We start from the raw sequence: 24,734 nt of genomic DNA, 5'->3' as shown, positions 1-24,734 counted from the left end.
AGAGTCTCAAAACCTTGCCCACGTCTCAGAGCGGTCCAAGGACCGCGCGCCGCGAGGATGCCCGAGCGCCCCTGGCCCTGCGGCGCAGCGTCCTCCCGACTTCTGCCCTGGAAGCTGGACCTCTGGGGCCCATCGGGGGCATTTTCCTCCGATGCGGATGCCACCCTGGAGGGTTAGAAAGGAAAAGAAAAAAGAAGAGAAAAGAAGAGACGCGAAGCCTCTGCAACCTGGCCCCTTCCCCCTCCTCTGTGTAACACCGCCCCCCCGGCTCAAACCCCCTCCCGCCGGCTTTCCTCCGGGCGGGGAGGGACCCGAGAGGCGCGAGGCCGGCAGAGCGCCGGGGTCTCACCGCCCAACCTCCCCGCCCCAGCGTGGGGTTTGCCAACGCTTCCCGGCCTTGGAAGCTCCAAAGAAAGTCGCGGGGAGCCAGAGAACACTCTCTGCCAGGAACTTACTTCCTCCCTTTCTAGTCCTAATTCCCCTCGACACCAGAACACAAAAGAGCCCGGAGCTTCTGTCCAGCAGCCGAGGCCCGAACCCGCCCAACTCCAGCACCCTCGGAATTGATCCTTCTTACCCGGCTTTGGAGACGGCTTGGACCACACATCTGCAAGATTCCTCTCTCACCTCCACACCGGGAGCAGCTTCGCGAACGTAAGGTGAAGTCCAATCCGGGTGCCTGGCGCCGACGTCTTCCCCTGCTGAGGTCGCCGCGAACTCCGCGTGCGGGCCGCGGGGCGCACCGCCGCAGCGCGCATCTCTTGTCTCTCTGGCAGAAGCAGACAGGTCTGGAGTCCGCAGCCCCAGCCCCGCCAAGCTCCAGACCGCGAGCAACCGGGCCCATGTGCCTCGGTGTCACCCAAAGGTAACGCCGAGGGCCGCAAACCGTGAGTCTAGATCTGTGCAGGCTTCTTGCACGTTGGGATAGAAAGCTTGAGTAATGGAAATCCTCAGCGGTTTTTTTTGTTTGTTTGTTTGTTTTGGTTTTTTGGTTTTGCTTTTGTTTTTTTGTTTTTCCTAGAAAGAATTGCTCAGATCACTTCCTAACTAAGGTCACCCATAGAAGCGGGGCATGCAGTCCTGGAAGGATCCTGTAGGAAAGGCATGCTGAAGACCAGAGAGGTGAAGCCATTCCTCCCAGAAGTTTTTGTTAGTGGAGTAATAAAGCTAACATATTGCTTCCTAGATTCCCACAACAGTCGTCTTTCCAATACACTGAAGACTCTTTCCTCTTTCCCTTTCTTGGTTACCAGAGCGAGCGTCTTGCAATGGTTTCAAATAAACAGCCATAGAAACATCCCAAACTTACAACATCAGAACACCCCAGGGCAACTCCGGGGCTCCAGGTCTGCACCAGCAAAGCTTCCAAGCTCAGCTGACTGGCCGCCCCACTCTCACCCTCCCCCTCATGGCAATTAATATAAATTTCCCTTAGTTCCAACACATCTTCAGGTGAATATGCAGAAAACTGCAAATAGAGAACTTAAAGAGTAGTTAACTAGGAATAAGGAACCCCTGTGATACACGATAAAAGAAATTTTAAAGAAGTGCATTATCTCAGAACTCACATAGCAAACTGTTGTAAATGAGCCACAGCTTGTCTAACCTTAAGCCCACTGGGATAGCTGTTAGCATTTCTTGGAGAAAAAAACTTCTTAAAGGACTTTTAAAAATTCTCAATTGACTCTTGTCTTTTACAGAAAAGTCCCGGTTCCCCCGTGTTAAGACTTTCCTCACAGCCAGGAAAGCCAAGAGGACTGATTGTACTCAGTAGCCTAAAATTTTACACATTGAAGCTAGCGGTAGCTATCATAAACTGTTTTAAAAACAGTTAACTAATTACTGGCTCAAGAGAGAAAAATAATTCCTTTGCTCTTGAACCTTTCAGGAATGATTACCTGGCGTCACCATCTGCTTATTCGGGTATTTTTTAAGAGAGACTTTGTCCCCTGCATTCCCTCCTATGTGAAGGCATTTATCCTAAATGAGCTCATAAAAGGACATTTTCTAAGAACTTAGCAAGAAGATACATTGCCAATGAAAGGGCTATTATTCTGGTGCCTTGTCTTCTCCACTGGTTACCGTCATTGCAGAAATAGCTTGGTTTCTTTAAAGTAGCTGCAGGAGAGACCAATGACAGAAAGGATGAGGGAAATTTCATCAAGGTCATGCAAGCTGAGTACATCAGAGGGCCAAACTTAATTTTCTGATTCTTTCCACATATTCTAGGGTTTGCCAATATATGCACAAAATATTCTTATGTTTACTTATTTTTCAGTTCCTATCCCAAAAGGATTTCAAAGGTTTTCAAAGGCAGTGATTAAATTAAATGAAATAATTGTTCAGTGATTAAGTTGAACACAGAAAAGGTTTTGGTAACTAGTAATTTGGGCTTAAGTGCTGTGTGCGTCTTGTCCAGTTCAGTTATCCCTGCTTCTTTTATCCATGTGTGCTTCCTTATCTGTGTGTGTGTGTGTGTGTGTGTGTGTGTGTGTGTGTGTGTGTGTGTGCTGGGTCAGGGGAGAGCATTAGTGGTGGTGGGAAAAGCAGCACCAGAGTACATTTTTACATTTCACTGTAAAGTGGATTAAAACATCAACAAGCCAAATTTCAGCTGCAACAAAGCTTAGCTTTCCACTTTCCACTTTTGATTCTACAGATACAAGTCAATTGCTTGTGCAACCAAGTATAAAGAGATACACCTAATAATTTGAATATTTAATTTTATTTAGAATGTTTTGCATATGCCATTCTTTTGCATATACCATATATGTGTAAATTACCAAATAAAGAAGTTAAATAAAGGTTATGTATCAATGCTATAAGACATTGTGGATTTGGGGGTCTAATTTCTTCTTTATTGCAAATTGATAAATATGGAGGAATGAAGAGTTACATCTTTGCACTGACTCTCCTACTTAATATATTTTTCTTCCATCTGCATTGCCCTTATCTTTTACCTTAGATCAATTTGTCCACTTCTTTAAGATCTCCTTCTCCAAGAGGCCTCCTTGGTCAATTCCACCCCACCCTGGGATGGCTACCTTACTTTTTCTTTCCTTAAACATCTGTGCACACATTGTGCCAGGCAACCATACATCTTCATGTTTCTTCTCATTTTCTTTCATCCAAACTAACAGTTCTATACATGCAGTGGGTCTTTTCTTCCACATCCATGAAACAAACACTCAATGACATGCATGAGATTCATAAAGACTAATTCAATAAGTAAAAACAAGAATTGAAGAGAATCCTTTGAAGGACTTAGAGGATCTAGAAGAGATTCAAAAGCCAGTGTACTTGGGTGACATTTGTATTGACTGCCAGCAGCATTGATGAAAATTGACCCAGCTATCATCCACATGAGTGTACATGTTTATGTCATTTTTTTCTCCTACTTTCTCTCCCACTCAAGAAATGAAGAATGGAATGGATCCTGGAAAACTTTGTTACTATGATTTAATGGTAAGTTTTTCTCCTTTATTATCTCTTTAGTAATTTTAAAGAACTGAAGTTTTTTTAAGGATGATTAGAAAGTATTTAATTGATGTTGGTGAAAGTTGTAGGTATAATGACCCGAATCCTATTGCAACGTAAGAGTCACTACAGATAGACAAATAAGTTAATGGGTGTTTGTAAAGCTATGTTTAAGATTAAATACCTAAAGGGATTTTAAATTAATTATGCTTTGAAGATGATTCTCCCAAGAAGAGGAGTTAAAATTGCTTCCTTTTTTTTTCTTTTGACTCATTCAAGTGCTGGTCAACAAATAGATCATTTATGTCAGGTATGGAAAGAAACCATTTTCCAAAGGAACCACCATTTGATTTGTAAATCAGCTACAACAACTTAAGATTCATGACCAATGCTATGTCCCATCTAATATTTTATTATTAAAGCAGCTAATCATCAATTAATTCAGTTGCTCTTTTAACAACTTATAATTTAAGATATCTGCAATAATGTGTCACAAGAGAAAGTGTCCTAACTTTTACAGATATCTCTTCTACTTTATAATGGTATTTGTTTATCTTTGGGTTTCCAAATTACCAAACATAGTGCAAGTAGTGGGTACTCAGTTAATGCTTATGGTCTAAATTAATTTGTCTTTTTTTAAAATGCTTTTATAATCATTGGCTCACTTTGCCTAACCAGACATCCCCTGAGCTATTATCCCAGCTTCTTAGGTGAGGAACACTAAAATCTGTACAAGGTTATAAAAAATAAATAGTGAATCCTGGACTGAAACCCATTCATTTCTTTCCTCATTTAACTACTAAAGGGAGAGAGGGAAAGAGAATATATAAATGTTCCATTACCTATATCTCATTGCTTTCTAATTTTTACAGTGCTACAGGAAAATAAGTGTTTATTAACAATTGCTAACATGACAAATCATTAGGCATACATAAATTTTACAAATTCCACTCTCAACTGATAATAATTGCCTTTGTATCAATCACAATTTTGCCTCAGTGCTTCTATATATATTCAGTTATGTAAAGTTATTGAGAAATGTTTGGATGAAATATCAAAATAGAGATAAAAATAAAAATGTAAAAATATAGTATTGATTTAAACATTACTTCATAATTTGAACTGCTATTGATCTAATTATTGATATAGGAATAGGTTTGAAAAAATAATTGTATAAACACTTTGTGGCAAGCATAATGTCAGAATATTATTATACTTAAAACAATACTCTATACATTTCAGGAATGTGAGCTAGAGATCTTAGGTGTTAGCTTGTTATTTGGTCACTGAATAAAGATTTTTTAATGGAAATCAACATATGGTATATTTTAGAGCCAAAGTATTATATAAGGAAAAATGAAAATGATCCCTATGAAGTTTAATCATGTGATTTTTCTATTTTAATTTTACGAACATGTGACATTGAGGAAGGTCATTTAATTTCTCTGAGCCTCAATTTTGGGGTATGTACAACCACAATAAGGTATATCTTCCCTTGCCTACCTTCTAAGGTTGTAAGGGGGATCAAATTTGACAGTGCACATGAAAATACTTTGCAATTTGCCCCTTATTATGACATTGTTTGTTTTATGACATTATATTGTTGATTTTTCATATAATGAAATAGCCGCTAAGAAATAAAATATTTGGACATCACTACAATTGATTAGGACAGTATGCCTATTGCTGAAAGTGCTGTATTCTGATTTATGGAGCAAAAAATTTAAAAATCAAGCAAGCTACTAAAAGTGTAAATATATGAATTAGCCCAGTAGTAGTTGTTTTTTCTGTCCCAGTAGAGGCTGTAGAGTAATATATGTGTGCATGCGTGTGTGTGTGTGTATAACTATGACTGTCCTAAAAGATGCTACATAACCCTCACAAACTTCGGGTTCACTTACATTCCTCTTAGCAGAGTAGTCACAGTATAATGAGCGAGGGTAGGTGACCCCAGAGTTCAAAGTCCTCATGCAGTCAGAGAACAGAACTCACAAGAAACAAGCCCAAATAGATATACTGCATTGACTAACCGCCTCGTTTGAGGAGGCATCAGTTTAACTTTAAACCCTGAACTCGTGAGAGCAGGGGAGAGAAGGGGATGTCTCTAAATGCAGGAAGCTGTTGCCATAGCATTTTCCTTCTCTATTCCTGCCTACGCCTCCTCCCCCAAAGCAGCAACAATTTGTGCTCCACCGTTTTCCTTCAGGAACTGGATGCATTTTCAGAAGCCAGGACTCCAGTGGTGTGATGTCTTCACCACCTAATCACTGTACTGGTAGGGATATTGAATAAGTCAGAGGGTGCTATTAAGTTTCTCAGGATAGAATCATCTTTGCGGATGCAATTGCAGCGCAGGAAACAGACTCAGGGAGAATTTTAGCCTTCCCAAATCTCATTGGAGCTCTGCACAAGCCCAGCCACAATCACTCCAGCAATACAACCGAATCCTTTCAGCACTCGCAGCCGTGGACAGCTCCCTCGCCACGCGGTCCTTTCCTCTGCAGTGAGCACACTCGCGTTCACCCTGCCCGGGTCGGTGCGGTACTCCATCCACACCAAGTCCGCCAGCGCGTAAGGAACGCGCGCTCCCTCCCTCCGCCCTCTCGGTGCCCCCGCCCCTCGCTCACTCTGGCTCACTCCAGCGGCGACTTTGAGGGATTCCCTCTCAGGCGGCCTCTGCAGCAGCACCACTGGCCTTATTCGCTGCTCCGCGAGGATGGATCTCCGAGGAAGAGCCGTTCTCCGCGTGAATAGACTTCGAGTTCTTCTGATGCTCTTCCGTGAGTAGCGTTTCGGCAACCGCCAGAGCAGGGTGCACTCTTTGCAGAGAATAGAACTGGCAGAGTAAAGCCATTAGCTTAAGGCCAAAACGTGGCCCTAATGTTTAGCGGGTTTGTTCTTTTTTGGGCGGAGGAGGGGAGGACCTTCCCTTCAGTGGCAGGGAATTCCCCAGAGAGCCACACACCTGTATGCCAATCTCAGACACGATGCTGCACAGGCCTGCTTCGTGGGCTCAGAGCACGGGCGAGAAAGCTTTGGTTTAAAAGCCTAAGATGAAGAAAAAGGCCAGTCGGATTACAAATTAGTAACGCTTTAAATGTTTTTTAATTTTATTTTTATTATAAATTAACAGCAACGAAGTCGAATTTGTTGGCGCTAGGTCAGCGAAATGGCTCGCAGAGCGCCCTGCAGCCGGCAAGGAACTTTGTCAGCCCAAAGCCCGCAGACCACGATGACTCTCCACCCTTGTGCCCGAGACGCGTGGGCTCGCTGAGCCCCTAACCGATAGGATTTTTTGTTTGTTTTCTGCAGATACAATGGCTCGAATCATTGCAGAACAAGAAGTGGAGAATCTCTCAGGCCTTTCCACTAACCCTGAAAAAGATATATTTGTGGTGCGGGAAAATGGGACGACGTGTCTCATGGCAGAGTTTGCAGCCAAATTTATTGTCCCTTATGATGTGTGGGCCAGCAATTATGTAGATGTAAGGCACTTTTTCCCTCCCAGCTTGCTCCTAGGGCTCCAGGGACGAAGGGCACCTTCCCTCAAGACCTTGGTCACCCGCCTTCCCCCCTGCACCCTGCAGGCTGCTCCCAAATGCTGCATGGGGGTTCCGGCTTGTAATGCCTTCTGTTCGCCCCGCCTGCTTTGAAAGTAAATCCCTCTCTCTGCTTCCCTAACGGCCGGGTCTGCACGCAAAGCATCTAACCGCATGTTCCTGGACCTGGGAATGCGCGCTCAAAGGAGTGCCCAGGCGTGCGACCCGGAGTTTGGACGCGCTGCCCTTTACAGCCCCCACTGGGGCTCTCGCGCTGAGGGGGTGCGGGGCGTCTGTGTTCCCAGCTAATCACGGAACAGGCTGATATCTCACTGACCCGGGGAGCTGAGGTGAAGGGCCATTGTGGCCACAACGAGTCGGAGCTGCAGGTGTTCTGGGTGGATCGCGCGTACGCGCTCAAAATGCTGTTTGTAAAGGTAACTGCTAGTGGGGCGCTCAGAGGGGTTGCAGACTCCGGGTGGGTGTGGGTAGGGTCCGCCCCTCCGTTTCCCCACCCAGATCTGCTCGGGCGGTTAACGCGCGCCTCCCCCGCTCGGCAGGAAAGTCACAACACGTCCAAGGGACCCGAGGCAACGTGGAGGCTGAGCAAGGTCCAGTTTGTCTATGACTCCTCGGAGAAGACCCATTTTAAAGACGCGGTCAGTGGTGAGTAGAGAACAGCAGGGCTGGGGAAGGAGCTCGGGAAGCGCAGACACTGCAGGGATCTCAGGCTTGGAGGCCGAATTCCTCAGGGTCAGGGCCTTTCGCTCCCAGGCCAAGTTAGCCCTGGGCTTGCTCTGCAAGGTGGAGGAAGCAAGCGGGAGTGCGGGTGAGTCCTCTGGCCTTCAGGCCTTGTAGATGCGCAAGAAACCCAGGGCCTGAGGACCAGCCTGTCACCCAACACCTGATCCTGGATGAGATGTCTCTTGAGGGACTGTCTTCCTGTGGCTGCTTCAGGATGGCTTTCTTATGATTTGTCCTTTAAAGAAGCACGGAGAAGGACAAAGCTGTATTTTTATTTTCTTCTGCACCCCGGTTTTTATTCTTATGCGCTAAAACTTCAAGGGGGACAGCATGACTTTCATTTTGGGTCAGAATCTGATGGCCTTCAGATCTTTTGGCGCATTGCTCAGGCCTCACCGCAAGCTTCAGTCATCCACTGCAGCCACCCCAGAGTGGATTCTGAACCATGCCCTTATTTATTAGCTTTTCATGCCCATCACTCCAACAACTACCCAGATCCTCCAAAAATATTGTGTCAAGGGATATCCAGACTCCAAATAACAATGCTGGGATCTGCAGGCACCATCAAAGACCACATTTTAATTTAGGTATTTGTTTTGTAAATTGTCTGATCTACTCATAATGAAGCCTTCCATCACCTGGGCACCTGAGTTGGGAAAAGATTTTTTTTTTTTTTTTATAAAGAAACATGAGGCTATGTTTCTCAGGGAACTTTCTTTTTTTTTTTTTTTTTTTTTTTTTTTTTTTTTTAATGAGGATCTTGAATCAGATGCGTATGTTTGATTGATTGATTGATTGATTGATTTTGGCTGTGTTGGGTCTTCGTTTCTGTGCGAGGGCTTTCTCCAGTTGTGGCAAGCGGGGGCCACTCTTCATCGCGATGCGCGGGCCTCTCTCGTTGCGGAGCACAGGCTCCAGACGCGCAGGCTCAGCAGTTGTGGCTCACGGGCCCAGCCGCTCTGCGGCATGTGGGATCTTCCCAGGCCAGGGCTCGAACCCTTGTCCCCTGCATTAGCAGGCAGATTCTCAACCACTGCGCCACCAGGGAAGCCCGGGAAAAGATTTTTATTGAACATGTACAAGAATACATATGTCATCTTTTCCATTTCACCCCTTATCATCGCAGTAAAAAGGGCAATTTTGTCTCTTCATCAAAATTCATATTCAAACATTTCCCACAGTTAAATTAGACCAACAAAAAGGAAAAAAAAACAAAAACAGAAACAAAAAAACCTTAATCCAGAAAAGGAGGAAAAGGGGTGAGGCAGGCTTCCAAAGAATATGTATGCGTACAAGGGCATCTGCTCAGAGCAGACATGCTTTGCTGAGGAAGATATTTTATATTTTGCAGGCCAGTGTGAGGTGTAGGATACCAAGTCACTGTTCACTGTGGATCTTTGGAATCTCTGTTGTTAGGTCTTATATAGTAAAAAGGGTTGGGGTTTTATGTATCACTTTATTCTTCCAAAAGGAAATTCCAAATTAATATTTAAGAAATCCATGCTCATGAAAGAATGGGTGCATTCACATTTGCATAGCCCCAGCCGGGCAAGGCAACGGGGCATGTCAGCAGGGGATCAGAGTGGGGTGTCTGGGCTAAGAGGCAAAGGTCAACTATCTGGATCACCATAAGGAGGGTTCTGCCAGCCCTAGGGGCGTAACCATTGTTTTGGGCCTTCCCTGCAGCCGGGAAGCACACAGCCAACTCGCATCATCTCTCTGCCTTGGTCACCCCAGCTGGAAAGTCCTATGAATGTCAAGCTCAGCAGACCATTTCACTAGCCTCCAGTGATCCGCAGAAGACAGTCACCATGATCCTGTCTGCGGTCCACATCCAGCCCTTTGACATCATCTCTGATTTTGTCTTCAGTGAAGGTAGGTCGGTGGGGAGGCAGGAGGAGAGGAAGAGGAAGGAAGCAAAGGCTGACCTCAAGATGGATGTGGAAGGCAACCTGCCAGGGTACCAGGCTGTTACCACTTGGACTTTCTCTAGGATATCATGGCTCTGCCTCCCTCTATAATATTTTTCAAAGACTAAAGGCAACAAACTGAATTGTATCAACTTCAATGGTTTTCTCTTTCATCTTCCCTCTCTCTCTTCCTCCTTCACTTCCTTCTTTTCCTCTCTCTTTCTCTCCCTCCCTTCTTTTTCTCTGTTTTCTTCCTTCCTCCCTCCCTTCCTTTTTTCCCTTATTTTTTCATCTTTCCCTTCCTCCCCTCCATTGCCAAAAAAGGAAACTGGATAGGGAGAAAGATAAGAAAGTCAGCTGAAAAAAATATATAATTTTGATGCAAGTTTCCCAAGGAAAAGGCAGCTAAAAATCCCAAGCAGCTATCGAGAGAGCCATGGATTGGAGAAGGACCTTTGCTTGTGTGGGCCTCAGTTTCACCATGGTCTCTAGACACTTCCAGCCCTAGGTTCCACCACTGTGAGTCTAAGTTTTTGTGTGAACAGAATGCAATAGAGGTGTGTGTGTGTGTATGTGTGTGTGTGTGTGTGTACAGGTTACAGAGAGAGACTCATGAAGACCTGCCTCTGTCCAGCTCTCACCTGTGTGTGGAGAGACACCCATGAGGTTCCAAGGAGGCAAGGTCCCTGATCTGCTCCCTCTGGGGCATACAAGAAGGCTTCTTCTCAGTCTGTGCGAGCCCTGGAAGGGGATCAGGCAGGATCCAGCTGGGGCAGGTTCAGGGCATCCATATCCTCCTGGTTCTCTGCATTCCAGAAGAAGGGCAGGAGAGGAACTCACATTCTGCAATTTGTCCAAATCTAGCAACAATTTACTCTGGTCAAGTGGAGTAAGTGAATTCTTCCATTCATTTTTTTTTTCTCTCCCTCTCTCTATTATCTGGAGGAGGTTGTTAAAGGCAGTTTGATATTTTCATTTATTCCTTGTGGTTAAGAAATAGGGAGAGATTCTGACTGCTTTATGGATGCCTACCTTTGGTCTGGTGATCCCCAGGTGAATACAACCATTCGAATGTGTAGGATATGAGGAAATCCCCACCTGGGTCACACACAAATCATTAAATCAGTCCCAAGGAGTCCAGCTTTCATTAAATGCCCCTCCCATTCAAAGTATACGGAATAGAATCCCTCCCCCCATGATTTATTCAGAAGGCATTTAGGAATTCCTAAGTTAAACTGTCCTTAAGAGAAAGGCCTCCTTCTTATTCATCTTTGTATTTTTAGCACCAAATACAGTGCTTGGCACATTGCAGATGCCCTGTTAACTTTGGCTGAATTGATATTCCGAAACTGTGGGCTCAATTAATAGAGACTTGCAAATGCTTCAAAGCCAAACAAATCAGAATTTAATAGATTTAGTACAGCAGTGCTATACCTACCTGTTATGGCTCTTACCTGTATGGGCTATTCCATCTTAATGTGTTTTCTACAAAATTTAAACTAAACTAAATGCCAAGATCTTAACACTAAAAAATACTGTTGATTATGAAAGTATTTATAAAATGTAACAGTGTCTTTCTTAATCTGAAAATATTAAATGTAATTAAAAGTAATTGGACTTAAGATTATGGATGGCCCAGAATTCATTTTGAAAATATTGGATCACGTAGTCCCCAGGGTCCCTACCATAGATGCTTTTGAGTTTGTATAGGTACTTTCAGTAGTCTCTAGTTACTCTTTGTGTTTCTCTGGTCAACTGTTTTTAGACACTTCTTCACTTCTTGGTACTGCTGGTGCTATAATTGCTGCTTTTACTAGTTCCTTATCACAATCTCACCTTAATCCTCTCTGTGTTATTTCTAAGTTGTTGCTTATAGTCATTTATGAATGGAGAAATCAGATCTCATAGATGTTAGAACTGTGTACAAAATAAGAGTAAATGAGTACTGAATAAGGACCAGAGCTATTTTCCTAAAAATCAGTGATATTCTTGGCATAGATTTAATGATGTTTTTGCATAAAAAGCAGTTTTTATCCACTTCCAGGGCTTAAATGGATAGATTTAGACAGTTTGTAAGCATGTATAACTTCCTAAATGCAGATATATTAAGCACAAGCAAATTGCACTTGTCTCACCCAGGCTTTTCTAGGGAATAATTAGGGTGTTGCCTCCTGTATGGTGCCCTGGGGCGCAAGCCTTCACACTCCTGGGAGGAGGCAAGCCTCATTCAGGATCACTCACTGAATCAATGTGCCTTTGTATGGCAGGGCTCCTTTTGTTCCTGGTTCCTCCTGTCTGTGCCTCTCAGCACCTACCCCCAGTGTGTTTTGTAAGAGATCATTTTATTTGATTTGGTGGAATCTGAAAGATTCCTTTTGGAGTGCCTTTTCGGGACCTGGCACTTGGACCCCACTCCCCAGAATAGAAAGAGGCTCTGATGTGTTGCTAATGCCTGTGTGGGTGAGTGAAGCCTGCCTGCGTGGCGCTGGGGAGGGCATCTGGTCATATGTCTGACGCCCACTGCAGGGCTGTGTACATGCGTTCTGTCATGTGCAAGCAGGACCTGCAGCATAAGGGCTTCCAATGAAGAGCTTATTCCCTGTGTAAGGGGGTCATGCCTGGCAGTCTGCAGTCTCCCACCTGCCTCCTTCATAGATTCTGAGAAAAGGAAGGAAGGGTCAGTGAAATGGGTTAGTGGACACCCATAGAGGCTGAGAGCAGCCCAAATGGGGATGACATCTTTATCACACAAATCCCTTTAGACCGTTGAGCTTGGCTACTACGCTGATCCCCAGTGAAAGTAGCCCAGAGACCCCAGATCACTGTGCACAGCTCTGGTGATCTTGTTAACATGCCAAGTCAAGTCTGGTCCCGTAGGTCTGGGGGCAGGGCCCAAGAGGCTCCATTTCTAGCAAGCTCCTTGCTGATACCGCTGGTCCATGGCAAACTGTCGGTAGGGGGATTTGAGGGATTTTGAGCTGATCAAGGAATATGATATGACCATGAGAGGCAGAAACACACAAGCTTCGTTGGGTGACACTTGGGTAGGTTGAGTAAGGAGAGCCCCTCACAGCATGGGACTGTCCAGAAGAAGGCTTACAACACCCTGGGGACCACTATCCCAAAGGAAAGGAGGATAAGGGATCTCCTGGCAGGGAGAGGGGTGTCAAGAGGGGGCTTATGGGTCTAGGTGATGTCACCCAGCAGCACGGGGAGGAGTCTTTGGGTCAGAGAGCTTGGGGGGCAGCAGAAGCTTAGGGCCTTATCTATCCTATCAGTGGGTAACAGCTGTTGGGTGAGATCTGTATGCAAAGCAGACAAGCCCTAAATGGCTAAACGTGTCTGTTTGGGCTGTTTATTTTTTTAAATAATTGGATGTGGGTCTCAGTCTGCAGTGAAAATATAAACCACTGAGGGGCCAATCCATGGAGGCCAGCTTATTTCTATAGCAGGTACACTTGGTGTGGCAACTCTCAGCCTGCAGCTCAAGGCAGCCCATGTGTCTCAGCTGGCGTTGGGTAACTTGTCCTTCCACAATTCATTCCTGGTAGTGAATCCCTTTGAGGCCCCAGGAGAATTCTGACTGTGATAGCATGGAGGATGCATCACTGGGAGGGAACAGAGCAGCCTGAGTATTTTAATGGCTTGAATTAAAGGCAACTCTCACACATAAAGACAAACGAAACATAATAGAACACGAAGGTGCCTCTGTGCCCCTTTGTTAAACACTCAGGTTTAATGGGCATTTAAGTTGCCACATATAGACTGGGCCCGTCTTAATTCTCAAGGGGGGGAAAGAAACAAATAAAGAGACCTGTGAAGAAGGTACTGAGATCCCTGTTTACAGTGGAGAAGCTGAGGCTTAGGGGTGAAGTTACTGGCCAAGACTGCGCTCCTTGTGGCTGCCAGGGCTGGGGCAGGAACCTGTCTTTGGGTATCAGATCCTGTGCTCTTAGCCTCTCCGAACCTCAGCTGCTGCAGCTGAACAACTGTACCAAACATGTGAATGCAGGGGGCCATCTTCAGAAAGGTTGTCGGGTGCTCTGAATTCATGAACTTACCATTGTTTCTAGCAGTGTGTTTGGGAGATACCACCTGATCTGTATTATTCCCAGATCTATAGGACAAATGATCTGTGTTTTAGTGGAAATGAATGTACATCACCCCCAGCTGAGCGCCCCAAGACTGGCTGCCGTGCTGCAAACCAGGGCGAGCTGTGCCGATGCTGATCCAGAGTGCCGTGTACACCTGTGGTTTGCATGGCACCTCCGAGCCAGGAAACATGCCACCTGAGTAGTTGCTCCTTCTCAGAGCCTCCTGGGGAAGCATCCAGAGGGAGACAATCCTGTTATTAACACCACAGAGAACTGCGTCGAGGGCTGGAATGCGGAGGCCCAGCGCAGGGCCACGTAGCCAGCCAGTCGTAGAATTCTGTGTTCTTGCTACTGCCCTGGAGCCTAGTGTTTTAGGTGGGGTTCCCCAAGAAGCACATCCTCTATAAGTATGTAAGGGCAAGTAGTTTATTTAGGTGGTTCTAGAAGGCACTGCTAGGGGAGTGGGGAAGTGAGGTGGGAAGGCAAGGAAGCTAGTACAGGTGCGTAAGTGAGCAGGTTACCACTGTGGGCACCGGGGCTTACACTGCTGGAACTTCTGGGAAAGAGTGTGGTACCCACTTCAGTTACCCTCCAACTCCCATCCGCCACTGATGGCTACTGGGGTGGGGAAGGGGGGGCGTTGACTTTCCAGGATGTCTAACCTGCCTTGTAGTCAAAGCCCATTGGAATGGGTGGGAATGGTGAACACCAAGGTCATAGGACCCTGTTGGTGTCTGTACACCAGTACACCCAGTACTGGGATATAGGAACTTTCCCTGCCCTGGTGGAGCTTACAGGCTAGGGGGAAAGAGTTTATACAGCTCTTCCTTGTGCGCAGGGATGTTCCTGGCACACAGTGGCATCAATCAGTAATTGTTTTCTTATTTACTGTTGTGCTTGCATCTTGGTGAGAGTATCTGCTTGTCTCCAGCCAAAGATCTCCAAAGCCCACTCATCTTAACAGCTTCTCAGTACACAAAATACATTTTGCTGAGGTTACAGGAGTCCCAAGCCAGTCCAGAGAAGATATGGGAAGAGGGGCAAACCCCTCCCTCCAGTTGCCCTATCATACAGCAGAGGGAAGCACGGCCAGCAAAAGGCTTGCCCACCTTCTCCAACAAGAAAATTCTGTGGCACTAGCAGAGCTGGAGAAAGCAATCAGCTTGCCTCCTGGTCCGTGGCCCATCTCAGTGCTGTTTGTTTGGAGCTGCTTTTCATTAAGAGCTTTTACAGTTTGTTTGCCTCAGGGAGTAAATACAACTTTAAAATGCTGTGGTCATCAAACAAAGCAAAATAGAACACATGTCTAGAAAACAGAACCTAAGATGATTCAGGATTACAATGGGCACACCAGGTTTATGGTTGAGGGGACTTGAACTGGCAGCTGGCAGTTACACAATTTTGTCTGATCTGTCTTCATCTGGTTCTTCGCAATGACTGGGCTGGTTGTTGCTTTTTCCAATCATGGGCCATCCACCCTGGGCCTCTGTTTTGTGTTCTCTAGAACTGTAAGTACAGCCAGGGCAGAGATGTGAGGGACTCCAAGACCTGTGGAGATGAACAGGGAGTCAGGGGTCTCCGAGCACCCAAAGCCAGATGCTGAGCTGGACTAAGCCAAGGGATGCTCTTCTCCCAGGCAGAGATCGAGGCCAGCCATCCTTGCTCTATAATCTGTGGGTTGTATAATCAGTTTATTGCACAGGATCTTAACCCTGGAGTCCATAGGGTTTGTGTATAGAATTCAGGGGGTCTGTAAATTTCAATGGGAAACATTTACATCTTTATTTTCATTAATTTCTAATTAATGTTTAACATTTCCTTTGATTATAAATAAAGGTAACAACCCACAGTAGTATTAGTCATACCTATGACTTTGTCAGCAATAGAAATAATAGTCTTTCTCTTCCCACATGTTTGTCCAGATCTTGCAAAGTAACAATTATGCTTCTCCCTACTTTGCAATCACAGCCAGTATACCTGTGTACTAATAAATATATATATAACTGTCCCTCACATTATTTTAAAATATTTTAATAGCTGAACTTCAGTGTAGTTTGCTTTCTTTGTAATCTTATGTATTTTATTTTTATGCAATTATAAGTATTCTGAGAAGGGTGGACAGTTTCATCACACTGACACTAAAAAGATTATAACCTCTGCTTTAGTGGGTCATGACCAGCACTATTTTAAATGAAAGAGAATAGAATAGAGGATAAATTATTAGAGGCACAAAGTAAGGAAAACCATTGTTTTATAAAACTTTGGTTTTAGTTATGTATGTGTACGTATGTTCTGGGTTGTAATGTAAAATATTGTTTTTCCTGGGGGTCAAAGGCAGAGTTTGAAGACAGTGGCTTAAGCCTGAGAGGGGAATGAGTGTCTTTTTTTTTATGGGTTCTCAATCTCTCACCTAAAACCCTTGGGGCTAGATGTTTTTCAGAATTCAGAATAATTTTGGACTTTAGGAAGATAATACAGTGCAGTGTCCATATATTATACAAGACCCAGAAGACTCAGGGAAGCTCCTGTAATCAAACAGGTTAATGAATCTGTTTCCTGCAGTGAAACACATGAATCTTCATGCTAAGGAGGAGAAATGAGAATCAGAGCAGCCAGCTTTTGCTGCCAAATGAATAATACAAAGTACTTGTGGTTTCTAGAGCTTTGTGGATTTTGGAATGGTGGGTAAGGGAAAGAGAACTCAGGAATCCGCCTTTGACCACCTAATGAATGGGGATGGGTGGGGAAGGGGATTCAGTATTTTTCATGATAATTTTTGACATCCCCTTATTTTCCCATAAGTACATTTGACTTGTCCATAGTTTAATACTCCCTTTATATTCTTCTTCTGGTGGTGTGTTTAGTTCAGGTTTTCTCCTAAGGCAACAAAACAATTTTTAAAGAAATAAACTATAATAATATTTTAACCATAATTTTTTTGCCAAAATACTCCATGCTTTTCTCCTCTATCTTCTTTAAAGGATGGTGTATTAGATGTTATTCCCCATAACTATACCCAAGTAATTATCCATTTAAAGCTAATACTTTTGGCACCACAATTCTGATACCAGTTCTGATGTGTGTGGTGTAAATCCATCAAACTCTACACTTTCTTTTTTAAATGGTGGTATAATTTACATACATCAAAATACACAAATCTGAAGTGTTACCTCAATATGTTTTTACCTATACTTGCAGCCACATAACCCTCACCTAAATCAACATTCAGACCATTTCCATCACGCCTGAAGTTTGTGTCCTGTTCTCCAAGACACACTGTTCCCCACTTCTCTGACTTCAATCACCATAGACTTAGTTTTGCCTGCTCTTGAACTTCATATAAATGGAGTCATACAACATGTAACCTTTTGTGTCTGACAGTTTTCACTCAACATAATATTTTTGAGATGCATCCATTTTGTTACGTGTAACCATAGTTCATTCCTTTGTATTGTTGATTAATATTCCATTGTATGAATACACCACAGTTTATTTATCCATTCTACTCTGAAGGACATTTTGGTTATTTCTGGTTTTAAGCTATTATGAATACAGCTTCTATGAACATTTATGTTCAAGGCTTTTTGTGTCCATATGTTTTCACTGTTCTTGGGTAAATTCCTAGGAGTGGAATGCTGGGTTATAAGTTAGGTGTATATTTACCCTTACCTTATTACAAAGTGATTGTACCATTTCCCACCAATGGTGGACAAGAGCTCCAATTGCTCTGTATCATTGACAACACTTGGTAATTTCAGACTTTCTAAAAGGTGTATTTTGTCTGCGATTCTATGTACATTATACACCAATAAAAAGTTTAAAAAATTAAATAAACAATAAAAATGATGGTGGTTGTGCCTAATGCCCAAACTCTGAAAATTTGCATAAATCATTTGGAAGTTTTATTGACATCAGCCAAGAATCCAATAACCTGAATGTTGCCCTATTTAACTGATGTATTTTTATTTTACACTATGCAGAGATTTTAAGGGATTAGGCCTTAAGTTTGGTTGGGAAATATTGTTTCTGAAAAAGAAAATATCTCTGAAGTTTCCTTGAGAAATCTTCTCATCTCTATCTGCCTTTTAGTTTTCTTGAGCAGACTTATGATTCAGAATATTTTGGCAGGAGCTCATTGCTTTTCTTCTTCTTTCCCATTTCAGAGCATAAATGCCCAGTGGATGAGCGGGAGCAGTTGGAGGAAACCTTGCCTCTGATTTTGGGGCTCATCTTGGGCCTCGTCATTGTGGTAACACTGGTGATTTACCATCTCCACCACAAAATGACTGCCAACCAGGTCCAGATCCCTAGGGACCGATCCCAATATAAGCACATGGGCTAGAAACTATTAGGCAGACAGCCCCCAGCCCCCCTCCACTGGCTGGATCAGGTAGGGAAACAAAAGCACTTTCCACCTGTACATGGGGTATACCAACATAGCTGCAATCAAACAGACCTGGGTATTCAAGGCTTGCTTGGGCTGCATCCATGCTTAAACCCCAGGACGGGGGGATTCTTTCGGATTCATGGGGTGAAGGACAGTTGCTGGGGAATGGGAGGGAGGGGTCAGCCAGCTTTCACACTCATGGTGGCTTGGCTTTGACTCTCCAAGGAGCAACTCATAAAACTCAGAGGGGTATCTGACTCTGAAGTTTAGAGATTGAAACCACACTTCGTTTGGAAAGACACCCCTTAAGTTTCAAGAGGAATATTGGAGGCTTTGCTCCCTTGAACACAGATGGCTTACCCTATACTGTTGTCAACGTACACAAAATACAGCCTCATGCTCGCTGCAGCAAGACCCTTGAAAGTGATCCATGCTTCTGGCTGGCGTTCTGCATGTCTAGTGATTGTCTTGGGAATGTTTCACTGCTACCTGCACCCAGTGAATTCACAGCACAAGAACTTGTTTAATGTAACTAGGCAGAGTTGTGTGGACTTCATAGTGTGTCAGGTCCAAGTAAGGGGACCTGAAGAATCAATCCATGTGAGTTTGTTTTTCAAAATGAATTAAAACACACTACTGTCTAACATTTGAATGCTTTCTTGAAACAAGAAAACAAACTAAAATGGTTTCTGGGGCATCCAGAGGAGAGAGGGGAATGATGAAGACGGGATTTCATTTCTGCAAGAGGAAAAGCAAAGAAAGAGCAAGGAAACAATGGAGGGGGGGAGTTGGCTTTTCCAGGTGAAAAAACATGGATTTATTTTGGCAAATATAAGTAGTTTTAATAAGGGCACCTCTTGAACGATTGGTCTAATATAGCTTCTGGTGCTTCTTGGTCTTGAGTCTGGCATTTCACTTTGGATTAAAAAGCTGGACTGAACATAGTAGCTTAGGTTGAGTTTTTTGTGATAAAATGTAATTTACTGAAATTCCCTAGAGAAATGTACATAGTTTGGATTTCACGCACTTTCTACATAGTCATTTTTCAGAAGATCTGAGCAGGGGTAGGGGAAATCCTTTTCTTTGGTGTTAGGGTAGGAATCCCCTTACCCCTGTAAAATCATCACCATATGAGAGGAAGCTCATGAGTTATCTCCCCAAGTCTTCAATTGTTGACAGTAGCACATCCTTAGAAGTTCATTATACCAGCAAATCTTGATAACTATTAGCCAGTTGCTCTCCTATTATCCATTTGTTTGCTGCTCTGGCAACCTCAGTCTTTCCCTGCATGACTTATTCTCAGTGCCTGCCTGGTCAGTGAGGAACAAGTCCTGATTCCTCATGAAAGTTGCCTGTTGCACAAGAAAAAAGAGACGCCTTTGGTGCCAGGGGAGGCAGACAACCCCCACCCCACCCACGTGTCCTCCAACCTTCTGTCATCTGTGATCATCTCACCCCCACGCCCCAGATATGACAAGCCCTTTCCTTTTTAGCATCTCATGTATTTTTAGGAAACTTCCTCTTTATCTGGAACCATCCAAGGATCTGGGGAGAAACAGACACTTAGATGTATTCCCTTTAGAAAACATTTTTAGGCTTTCTGAGTCGTACTTCTGAAAACTCCATCTTTACTTAATTTAATCTACTTTTACAAAAGTAAATTCATATTTTTAAAAAATTTTGCTTTCACAAGACCGGACTCATTACTATTTTTGGAATTGTCATTCATTCATTCAACAAACAGTTTTTGAGCACCTACTGAGTGCAGGCTCAGTGCTGGGTGTACAGTAGTAAACGACAACTGGGGGTCTATAGGGGGAGAACAGACAAGAAGACACACACACATACATGTGTGTACACACATGCATACATGTGTGTACACACACACACACACACATCATTCTAAACAGAACAAAGTGCCTTGGTGCTTTACAAAGTGTTTCCATATGGCCACGTCCCTGTGTCTAAGCTAACTAAATCTTCTAGAATCCAAATTTCTTAATTCTCAAAATTAAGAGTGATTTTTTTTTCCACCTGTGATATGCAGTGCATATAAAACGCCTTATTACTACGGCTGTTATTGTTATTATTAATCGCGGCATCTTTATTTAGCAGTCCTAAAATTAGGTCTCAAGTTCAGCCTTATTTCTATGAACCTCGCCTTATTTTTTCTTAGCCCTTTTTTATCTTCATCATCAACTAAGCAGAATAAAAGGGGGCCTCCTGATGAGGGCAGGGCCAGTGGTCTATGGGTGGACAAGGCAAGGTGTCCAGAGGGATGACTCATGTTCATTGCCATTGTCCTGCATTTCACCCAGGCTCCTGCAGCAGGAACAAGCTGGGGAGTGGCTCGTCTATTTGCATTGTTTCCCAAGCTCAGAGACGGGAAAGAAAACAAACAAACAGATAATCCACAGATGCTCAATTACCCATTTAACTGTCATTTTTCTTTTTTACTGGAGTTTTAAACACAAACGCCTCTGGGCACAAAAGGATGCTGTTTCTGGTTGCTGCTCTGCTGGCCTGGAAGAGCCAGGCTGGATGAACCATATGCATGTTTCTTTGGGGGAAGGAGGAGTTTGATTTCAATTCTGAGCGTGGTTCTTTGCAGGGTTCCCCCATTCTCAGCAAATAGCTCCCAGTGAAGCTGCCTCAGGGAACAAGGAAGACTGTTCCCCAGTCCAAGAAAGCCCTCTAAACTATAACCACTCTTTTCTCACCAATTCTAATCTTTCCATTAACAAAAGCTTGGCAAAGCCACATGGATGGGGAGACAGCAGAGATATGAGAATGGAGAAGTGGGAGGAAGATGGAAGGAATGACCTGCAGCGCCTGGTGGAGGTAGCAGGCAGTGTGTGCACTGGGGTTGTTTACAGGGGAGGGTAGTCCAAACCAGCACTGGGCACAGACACCTCCCTGGAACAAACACCCAAGCAACCTGAACCAGACAGACACAGCTTTCAATGTGTGTCTCAAAGTGCAGTTTGCAAGCAGCCTGCATCAGAATCATCTCAGGGGGTCATTGAAAAATGTCAGTTCTAGGGCATCAACCCAATGATTGAGAATCTCTATGGTGAGACCCTAGAATTGGTATTCTGACTACTTGCTCTCTTCAGGTAATTCTGATTTAGCGGTATGACAACTTCTGGTTAAAAAAGCCTTTGCTATCAGCCTACCTGCAACATTAGCCAAATTACTGGGCTTCTCTGTGCTCATTTTCTCATCTGAAAATGGAGTTCACTGCCCTCTCCTTGCAAAGTTATTTGAGGATGCATGATAGTACATTTAAGTCCCTAGTACAGCGCCTGGAACACTGGAAATGCTCCATAAGAGGTATTACTAATGATACTTTTCTAGCATCCTTCTTAAAATGTGTGTTCAAATTTTACCTGCCATACATGTTCATGAAAGACCCAAAAAGACTAATGCAGGGTTTGTTTGTTTGTTTGTTTTATCTGGCATCCAGTTTTCTGTATCAGTTTATTTTGAATTCAGAGTATGTTTCTATGCAAGGATTCTCTCCATCCCCAGCCCAGTGAACTGCTCAGGAGGTTGTCAGTTTGGGGGTGTCGGGGAGACGGTTGGAGTCCATGAATTTGGATGAGAAAAAACTACACCTTCAGTTTTACTAACCTCAAATGAAAGGTAGCATCTCCTTCAATTATGAACATAGACACCAAACCACCATAGTATAAGCAGGACCTAGGTATAGGTCATCAGCAGAAATTACCACATTATACTTGTTGGAGATCCCTCCAAAAATCATTTATATTCCTTACTTGAAATTATGGCAGTTATTAGACCCATCACAGATCTTGTTATTTAATGCATTATAACCATAACATTAAAAAATATATTTTGATAACTATGCTTTAATTGGTTTCCTTTGTAAGCCTATGTATTTTACTTTATGCATTTTAAAACATTTTTCTGAGGACTCCATAGGCGTCAGACAGCCAAGAGGGTCCAGGGTGCAAAATTAGGCTATGAACTCCAGGGCTGATGGCTACTTCAGTTGTCATTTAAAGTGACGGAACCTGTCAGGTTGTCTTCTGGGGGAGGTCACAAAGGCTTATGTGACAAATGAGATAAGTATTTGTTAGCACCGATCTTGTGTTTTATAGACCATGGTCTGGGTGCTGGGGACACATCAGTGAACGAAATAAGTAAGAATCCCTGCCCTCATGGAACAGAACTCTGTGTGTGTGTGTGTGTGTGTGTGTGTGTGTGTGTGTGTGTGTGTGTGTGTGTGTGTGGTGTATTCAGGTATCATGATTCATGTGCTGTCATTGAACAAGCTGTTGGGGACTTGGCTAGGCTCAGTTAAGGTGGATCATATGTGACCTTGAAGTCCTTTTTAGCTTTAATTTTTTTTTTAAATGCTGCCAATGATGATGAAGCATAATTATCAAAGCAGTTGCTATGTGGGCAAACCTTTCAGGATAAGGAATCCCTTCGCTTTTAAAATAGTATATTTTGATTCAGAAATCAGGAACCTTCAGACTTTGTCAAGTCCCCTTTTTATCCTTCGTCAGATTTATTTATATAGGAGACGTTGCTGGGGTCCCACCCATGTTCCCTCGGTCCTTCCTGGAGCTCATTTGCTGACAGTTTCTGTACATGCCCACGGCTCCCCATGTTTCCCTCCCTCTTAGTTGGAGGGAAGAAACTTTGCCACGTACAGGACAAGATGGACCTTCTGGGGGATGATGCCCTAGGAGCAGCTCTCAACAAACCAGGGATAGGAGATTGTAGATAAATGCCCCAGCCACTTCACTGCTAGAAGGACGATTCTGGAGCATCTCTCCCAGAAGGTCTCCAGTGGGACTGAGCCTCAGGCACCCATAGTGGTGACCCATTCATTAATACCCACCTTTTTTTCAAATTTCTGTCCCTTTTGGTCTCATGTCTCTACTCTGCAATGTTGAATGAGCTTCCTGGCATCATCTTCCAGGAAGTACTTGTGTGTCTGTCTTAGGTTCTCCTTTTGGCAGAACCCACACTAAGGTCATCTATTCACTTAACTCAAAATGCACACATTTCAAGGCTTACATTGATGGGTTTGCTGCACAATTTGGATTTGTACTGTATCGTGTCACTTTCACAGAACTGCTCCTGCTTTGTACATTTCGTAGCTGCTTCAGACCAAATCAATCGTTTCTCTGCCTGGAATCTCATTACCGTTTCTTTGATGACACAGTGACATTCACTTGATTGGTTTGCCCAACGAGTCTGAACTCATTGAGTTGATAACTTCATGGAATGATTTTATTATTCTAGTAATTGCTACTGAGTGTGTTTGTCCCAGTGGGTAATGGGGACACAACCATAACTCAGACTGATTCCATCTGCCTAATCCATTAAAAAAAATCAATCTCATTCAAAATCAAAATATCTCCCCTCCCCTTTGCTTGAGCTAAACTTGTATCAGAGAGATAGAAGTAGAGTGGATAGGCAGTGGCAGGGGACAAGGTGTGCTTTCTTACCCTCCCTTTCTTTCTTCTGAGTCCCTCCCTCAAATCATGGAGTCTCAGACTAACACCTGGCTCAAACCTCTGGGGAGCTGTGGGGAAGGGAGATTCCAGTAACCCAGCTGACTGCAGTCAGCTGCCTTGGAAATGCTGTTGAGGAAGAGGAGATGCCTGAGTTTCATTTGTGTCCACCTGAAGACTACAGCCTCTGCTTTTAGAGTGGTCGTGGTGTAGATGATATATGTGGTTTTTAGAGTAAGGTTCAGCTCCTCCCTGACCCTGCCCACTGTAGAAAAGCAGCCATATTTCCCTTTGTTTTCCCCCATGGTGCATACCTCCAAAGCACTCTTCAAGTTGGGCATCACCCCATTACTTAGTTAAGTGGTTGCCGTGTTCCCTGCTCTCTCTCTATGCACTGTCGTAAGCAGAAGAAATTAGTGTATTCTTCTGTGCCTTCCAGTGGCTTCAGGGACCTGCCTGGGGAAGGTTGCCTTCATCTTTCTCTTCCCTGGCACACAATATACTACTATTAGGAGGTCTCATCCTGCTATCTCAGGCTATTTCCTGAGGGTTTTCACTTTCTGAAATTTCCAGATGAGAAATGAACTCTTTATTTGCCAGTATCACTCTCAACTTCATGGGATAAATGTTAATGTCTCCCTTGTCACCCAAACAGGAGGAGGGGGCCCAACATTTTCTTCCAGTCTACCAGAGAGCTTCTCTAATCCAGAACAACCTCCTTTTTATATCTTTCGTGGGTGAAAGCATTCAGATCAGTTCATCATCTTTGGAACAGCAGAGTAGGAATCTTTAGCCATGAATCTGGCTTTCCCTGAATTTGGCCTTCCAGAATTTAATTTTTTTTTTTTTTTCTCAATAGTGGTATCTACATCATAGTCTTACACTGCTTGTAACCTGTGGGGATGGGAATATTTATCTTTGCTTCATGTCAACATGATATTACACATAATTTTATAGCAACTCATTTGCATTCCCCAAGATCATAAAGACACCATTCTTGTTATTCAAGAAGCAAATTCAGGAAATTACCAGAGTTTCCAATAACACGATGGGAAAAAAGGCAAACATTTATTTTTATTTGCAAGTGCAGT

At 43.8% G+C, this 24,734-nt stretch overlaps 1 protein-coding gene across 4 annotated transcripts; it reads left to right on the top strand.

The window, feature by feature from the left end:
• The first annotated feature begins 306 nt into the window (after positions 1 to 306).
• Positions 307 to 18,775, top strand: LAMP5 (lysosomal associated membrane protein family member 5). Of its 4 annotated transcripts, none has more exons than XM_007165250.3 (9): positions 307 to 654; positions 777 to 865; positions 3,416 to 3,465; positions 5,932 to 6,257; positions 6,790 to 6,962; positions 7,322 to 7,453; positions 7,577 to 7,682; positions 9,447 to 9,635; positions 17,928 to 18,775. In XM_007165250.3, exons 4-9 carry the CDS (start codon positions 6,194 to 6,196, stop codon positions 18,104 to 18,106), a joined length of 843 nt encoding a protein of 280 aa, XP_007165312.1. In that variant the 5' UTR covers positions 307 to 654; positions 777 to 865; positions 3,416 to 3,465; positions 5,932 to 6,193; the 3' UTR covers positions 18,107 to 18,775. The 4 variants fall into 4 exon arrangements, with proteins under 4 accessions (XP_007165312.1, XP_057385367.1, XP_007165313.1 ...); XM_057529384.1 differs by having other exon boundaries at positions 307 to 659; XM_007165251.3 differs by lacking the exon at positions 307 to 654 and having other exon boundaries at positions 778 to 865; positions 6,790 to 6,872.
• The last annotated feature ends 5,959 nt before the right edge of the window (positions 18,776 to 24,734 follow it).

The sequence above is a fragment of the Balaenoptera acutorostrata genome, chromosome 15 (genome assembly GCF_949987535.1).
Source record: "Balaenoptera acutorostrata chromosome 15, mBalAcu1.1, whole genome shotgun sequence".
In the NCBI taxonomy this organism is placed as follows: Eukaryota; Metazoa; Chordata; class Mammalia; order Artiodactyla; family Balaenopteridae; genus Balaenoptera; species Balaenoptera acutorostrata.
The sequence above is the reverse complement of the archived record's forward strand: the minus strand, read 5'-3'. Positions and strand labels throughout refer to the sequence as shown.

What these genes read in the sequence shown, in the direction of transcription:
- LAMP5 (XM_007165250.3), top strand. Translation starts at nt 6,194, where the DNA reads ATGGATCTCCGAGGAAGAGCCGTTCTCCGCGTGAATAGACTTCGAGTT. An exon ending in TCAAAATGCTGTTTGTAAAG is followed by an intron (nt 7,454 to 7,576) that starts GTAACTGCTAGT and finishes CCCGCTCGGCAG; the next exon opens with GAAAGTCACAACACGTCCAA. An exon ending in TTTTAAAGACGCGGTCAGTG is followed by an intron (nt 7,683 to 9,446) that starts GTGAGTAGAGAA and finishes CCTTCCCTGCAG; the next exon opens with CCGGGAAGCACACAGCCAAC.